The 6,278-nt window shown below is 39.1% G+C and overlaps 1 protein-coding gene across 1 annotated transcript; it reads left to right on the top strand.

The window, feature by feature from the left end:
* Nucleotides 1–3,491: 3,491 nt before the first annotated feature.
* On the top strand, nt 3,492–6,005 carry LOC136248229 (uncharacterized). The gene has a single exon (XM_066040039.1). It carries the CDS (start codon nt 3,492–3,494, stop codon nt 6,003–6,005), a length of 2,514 nt encoding a protein of 837 aa, XP_065896111.1.
* The last annotated feature ends 273 nt before the right edge of the window (nt 6,006–6,278 follow it).

Raw genomic sequence — 6,278 nt, 5'->3', positions numbered from 1 at the left:
GTCCCAAATTACAGAATGACTTGTTTAATGTTTTACTCCGGTCCAGAAGGTATCCCATTGCTTTAGCTTGCGACATCACAGAAATGTATTTAAGAGTAGAATTGTATCCTAAGGATAGGCCATATAGTGCAGCGGCATAATCCAACATATCAAGCCTATTGTGCATTTTTTGATAAAAGCACCAAATTTGGTACATAGGTAGGTTAATACCTAATAATCAGTTTTGGATATGGAGGCACCCACAAATGTACTCATGGTGGCCATAGCAACTGTTTACAAAATGGCTGCTATGAAAACACTATTTTTTGTTGAAACAGCTAAAAACTTTGCCACATCAGTACACAATAACCAAATAAACATGTAAACAACTACACAATAACCATAGACAGCTCCAAGATTTTAGGTGACTGGTTTCTGATCAAGAGCACAGTTAGATGTTTGGGTAAAGACCAAAAAAAAGGTAATCAGCTGCTGAGAATAACTGCCCTCCACTAACTATATAAAATATCACTAATAAAGTACATAAAGCTTATTTGTAGCTATAAAGCTTGCTACACTGCTGTTCTAAGTACCGTGACTGCTTTATTAGAGTGATCGACTGCTCGATTAGAGTGATCGACTGCTCGATTAGAGCATCTCAATCTGAAAGTGACAGGTTTCTGGAAACCTCAGAAACCCCACTGGAGCCACCCCTGATAACAAGCAAACATAAATTATCATATATGCATAGAGAACAGATGGCATCTATGCTAAATGGAGCACTGTCAAAGCACATGGTACCTTTTCTAATTGAACAGCTCAGCAGTGTTTTAGTTCAGTTTGAAAGTTCAAAAGTTAGCAGGTTTGTGTGCATATGTATAAGTATGCACCCAATATTATATCATTGCACCATTGTGTATTAGGCCATTCTTAGTTCCATTGGACCCAGTGTTGCTTAGCTTGTCAACACAACCATTTCATCCTCCAAGAAGTTTAAACTTATATATTGCTCAACGGCCAGCTGGTACAAACCAGGAGTTTTGTGTTATATGTCAGGAAGTGACAGCAGAACTTCTCTTTCGATTTCAAAAAGGAATGACATTTGAAAGGGATATCAATCACTTGCTGAAAACCTGGTCGAGTTTGATGAATTGGAAAAGTTACCAAGGACCTTGCCATTAAACAGACTGAATGAAGGACAAGGTATTGAAGCAGCTATGATTACAATAAGGCTAAATGACATAAGACATGTAGGCTCCATTAAAACAACCAAATACTACAAAGAGCAGGAAATAGGGAGCATCAAAGCCCAGAAATAGATGATGCTCCACACTAGTGTAGTATATTACAGTCTTTACTTAAGTCTGGTGGGGAATTGTGTTTTTTTTCTGTGGTGAAGAAGGTGGACCAAGTATTGATGACCTACATGAGGTGACAACTTTCAAGTGGACCAATATGTATACAAGTGTGCTAAACTCACTGGAGACAGTTTTCTCTGAGTTTAGGTGACATGGTAGCCTTGGAAGCTAAGTACCACACCAAGTGTTTATTGGATCTGTACAACTGTGCAAGCAAGGTGCAGGCTGCTCAGCAACAAATAAGTAGCAAAGATGATGAAGTATTAGGAATCGTGTATGCTGAGCTTGTAATGTATATAGAAGAAGTTTGTTTGGAAGCAAGCATTTCACTAGTTTTCAAACTCACTGATCTAGCACAACTCTACATGTCTAAAATACAATAGTTTGGAGTCATGAGTGACAAAGGAATGCAGACATGTACAACCCAATTGAAGTAAAGACTGTTTGCACATTTTCCAGATATGCAAGCTCATAGTAAGAGGAGAGATGTTATGCTTGTATTTGATAACGATATTGGTGCTGCACTTGACAGAGTCTGTGACCAAGACAGTAACAGCGAAGCTGTTCATCTAGCACATCTGCACAGACACATGTTTAACTCCCACTGCACCATCACTGGATCATTTTGTCAGGAAAGGTCTGTACCATGCACACTCGCTGCTTTCACTAGTAAGTATGGTGTTGGAAGGCCCAAGTATCAAGGACCAACTTTGTGTGAATTTTCAACACCAGCAGTACTTTCCATTGCCCAGAATTTGAAGTATAACAGTGTTAAACACATGCGTAACAGATAGATGCCATTCATCTTACTGTCACAGTTCTACACAAGAAAACAACATGGCTATCATCAAATACTAGTATGTACTGTTGATACAGATGTTGTGGTGTTGGCAGTGATGGTAGCTGAAACTCTACCAGCTAAACATGAACTTTGGGTAGCATTTGGATCAGGCGCAACCAATCAAATTGAAGCTCGTCTGGGATCAGAGAACGTGTGCTCTTTCTCTGTTTCGTGCACTAGCTGGATGTGACACCATGTCAGTATTTGTTGGCAAGAAAACCTATGTGGAATTCTTTCCTGGAACTTACTAATACACTGCTGGAGCTAGCACATGCACCAACTGAGATTACAGAACAGACTATGCATGTAATTGAGAGGTTTGTCATTCTTATCTATGACCGAACAAGCACCTGCACTGATGTTAACTAGGCTAGGAAGAAGCTCTTTGCAAATACAGCATCTGGGAAGAGGATTCCACCAACATGCGCTGCTCTGGAGCAGCATGTCAAACACGTTGCCTTCCAAGGGGTTGCCCCGACCCTGTGCTTCTTTCTCCAAGTAGTTGGGGGTACAGATGGTGGCCTATATGGACCACACTGGACCGCACTCTTCAAGATGCACTGAAAACCTGTTATGAGCTGACCTGTTGTAAGTTCAATGCACTGCTCTCTGCAAGTGTGAGGGAGAATATCCAATAAACTGAGCAAAGTTCAATTTTGTATTACACACTCAGAGAGTTTATAATATTATTATTTGTAACTACAATAATCAATCGTACAGTAGTAGTCCAATAAAAATAAGATAAAATGACCAATATTTGCATTATTTACATTAGTAAAGATTTAGTATGGTTCTACTAGAGGAAATACAGTCACTTTTGTACAGAATTGCTGCCATGAACTTTTATTGGTAGCACTGAAACACCTAATAGTATGTTTGAAATCATTTGCATGGCAGCCATTTTGTAAATTGTTGCTATGACTACCATGAGTGAGTGCCTCCATATCAAAAAACAATTGTTAGGTAAGAATCTACATGTGTACCAATTTTGGTGCTTTATCAAAAAGTGCACAATAGTTTTGGTATGCCGCTGCACTAATATCATCAATTTTTATGGAGAGACATGGATGTTAAGAAGAAACCAACTGAATATCAATTTAATCGCTTAGTGTTTGGGATAAACTCATCACCTTTTTAAGCCCAAATTGTCTCTCAACATCATGCAAGGGTTTATGAAAAACTGTATCCTAGAGCGGCAGAAGTTATATTAAAATCAACATACATGGATGATAGTATGGACTCAGTAAGTAGTGAAACAGAAGGGATTGAGCTTTATATATAAGGAATTGTCTGACTTGTGGGATAAGGCAGGCATGCACACTCACAAATGGTTGTCAAATTCTCCGAAGGTGTTGGAAAGTATTCCTACACAGTGCAGAGCATCTGAAATGAATTTGGACAGTGATAAATCTTTACCAGTAAAAACTTTGGGTGTTTTGTGGCTAGCTAATGATGATGTGTTTACTTTTAAGTCACAGGTCAATGAAAGGGTAATTACACCAACTAAAAGAAGTTTTCTAAAGTTAATAGCGACCCTGTTTGATCCCCTTGGATTTTTGTCGCCATGTATTATCAGAGCCAAGATTTTGATACAGGAAATTTGGATTTATGGTTTAGATTGGGACGACACCCTACCTGATGAGTTGTCATCCAAGGTGATATCGTGGTTTAGTGAGTTAACTATGTTGACTAAGATCAAGGTTCCTAGAAGCCTTCAGTTAAGTAGAAATGTTGTATCTGTTTCATTACATGTGTTTGTTGATGCATCTCAGGATGCTTATGGAGCAGTTGTTTACATGAAATCAGAATACAGTGATGGAAAGGTATCAGTCTCATTTGTAACATCTAAAACCAAAGTAGCTCCTTTACAGTCAACAAGCATTCCCCATTTAGAATTAATGGGGGCAGTGACAGGGAAGAGATTGGCTTTATCTGTGTCAGAAGCATTGAATATTGACAAACAGTTTATAACGTTCTGGACAGGCAGTACCAGTGTGTTGTGGTGGATAAAAGGGCACAGCCGACAATTTAAGCCATTTGTAGCAAACAGGATTGGAGAAATTCAAGCATCTGTTAGTCCAGATAAGTGGAGATATGTACTCACAAAAGAAAATCCTGCTGACTATTTAACAAGAGGTACTACATTGGAAGAGATATCAGAGTTGAGAACCTGGTGGGAAGGACCAGCATTTTTGTCCGACAGTCAGAGCAATTGGCCGCAGCTTAACATGGTATTCAATTCAGATAATGATACGACAGAATTGAAGAGAAAATATGTTATACGTAAGAATCCAAGTACATATATTGCTACGCATTTATCGTCTACTGCTACACTATTGAATGATGGTGTGTGCACTGGGAGGCTACAGCCAAACAGATTCTCAAGTTGGAGAAGGCTGACTAGAGTTGTGTCTTGGATTTTGAGATTTATAAACAACTGTAGAAAAGAGAGTAAGTTAGATCAAGTAGAGTTAAGTGCAGAAGAGATGTCAGATGCTGAGCATTACATAATCAAAGAGATGCAAAGGAAAGTGTTTAAGGAAGAGTATTTGTCTTTGGCGAATCATAAACAATTGCCCACAAGCAGCAAGTTACTAGGACTCTGCCCAAAACTGGGTAGTGAAGGTGTGATGAGGTCAGATGGACAATTGACATATGCAGAGTTCCTTCCATATGCTATAAGGTATCCCATAATTCTGCCTCGCAAGAATCGGGTAACGAAGCTCATAGTCAAGCACCATCATGAACTAGGGAATCATTGTGCTGGTACAAATCAAACTTTATCTTTATTGTCCACTAGATTATGGATCATTTCTGCACGAGAAGAAATTATAGAGTGGGAAAGAAAGTGTGCCATTTGTAAAAGAAGAGAAGCTAAGGTAGCTCAACAGATTATGGCACCGTTACCACAAAACAGACTTACTACATCGTTACGAGCCTTTACCAAGACAGCTGTTGATTTTGGGGGACCATTCATGACAATGCAAGGAAGAGGAAGGCCACGACAAAAGAGGTATTTGTGTTTGTTTACTTGTTTGGCTTCCAGAGCCATACATTTAGAAATGGCATATGGTTTAGATGTGGACTCCTTTGTAAATGCTTTAAGCAGAATGGTTAATAGAAGAGGTATCCCAGAGGAAATGCTGTCGGATAATGGAACAAATTTTGTGGAAGCAAATAAGGAATTGTGTGAGTTGTACAAGGATCCAAAAACTAAAGCAGCTGTAGCTGATAGGGGAATTAAGTGGACATTTAATCCACCTTATGCTCCACATTTTGGAGGTGTCTTTGAAATTATGATAAAATCAGCAAAGAGAGCCATCACAGCAATTTTGAAAAATGCTGAGGTAAATGATGAAGAGCTGATGACAGCATTTTGTGGAGCAGAAGCACTAATCAATTCACGACCACTGACCTATCAGTCAGCCAGTGTTAAGGACAACATTTCCCTCACACCAAACCATTTCTTACATGGCCAAGTTGGAGGGCAATTTGCTCCAGAGGTAATTGATGAAGTGGGATTTAATCCTAAGAAACGTTGGCGGCGGATACAAGAATTAGTGAGACATTTTTGGAATAGGTGGCTCCAAGAGTGGATACCCAGCTTAAGTCCTAGACAGAAGTGGTTCAGGTTAAAAGCAGATGTCAAGCCTGGAGATACAGTGTTGCTAGTGTCCTCAGATACCCCTCGTGGTCAGTGGCCTCTTGGAAGAGTATTGGAAGTGTATCGTAGTAAAGACCAGCATGTTCAATCACTCAAGCTACAGGTTGGGGACAAACAGTACATAAGGCCTATTGTAAAGGTCTGCCCACTAGAGATGGATTAAGAATATTTACGTATACATAAGTACTAAAGTGACCAAAATTATGGAACATTAATCGATAAATTCAGTATGTGTCAATTAACTTTAAAGTTGTAATTTAACCTAAAAACTTGTCATGTGGATCATGACAATGAGGGGGAGGATGAAGAAAATGGTAACATTAATTTGTTTACAGAAACTGAGTCATCAACATGTGTAGATGAAACCTTATAAAATGACCTAGAATCTACAAAAGTGATGTCATATGACAGGTCAACAGATAGGATAAAAGGATCT

Source organism: Dysidea avara, chromosome 2, assembly GCF_963678975.1.
Source record: "Dysidea avara chromosome 2, odDysAvar1.4, whole genome shotgun sequence".
NCBI classification, from domain to species: Eukaryota; Metazoa; Porifera; class Demospongiae; order Dictyoceratida; family Dysideidae; genus Dysidea; species Dysidea avara.
This window is presented reverse-complemented; position numbering and strand designations above follow the sequence as displayed.

Bases quoted from the DNA above. Each gene is read 5' to 3' on its own strand.
- LOC136248229 (XM_066040039.1), top strand. From the start codon at position 3,492: ATGCACACTCACAAATGGTTGTCAAATTCTCCGAAGGTGTTGGAAAGT.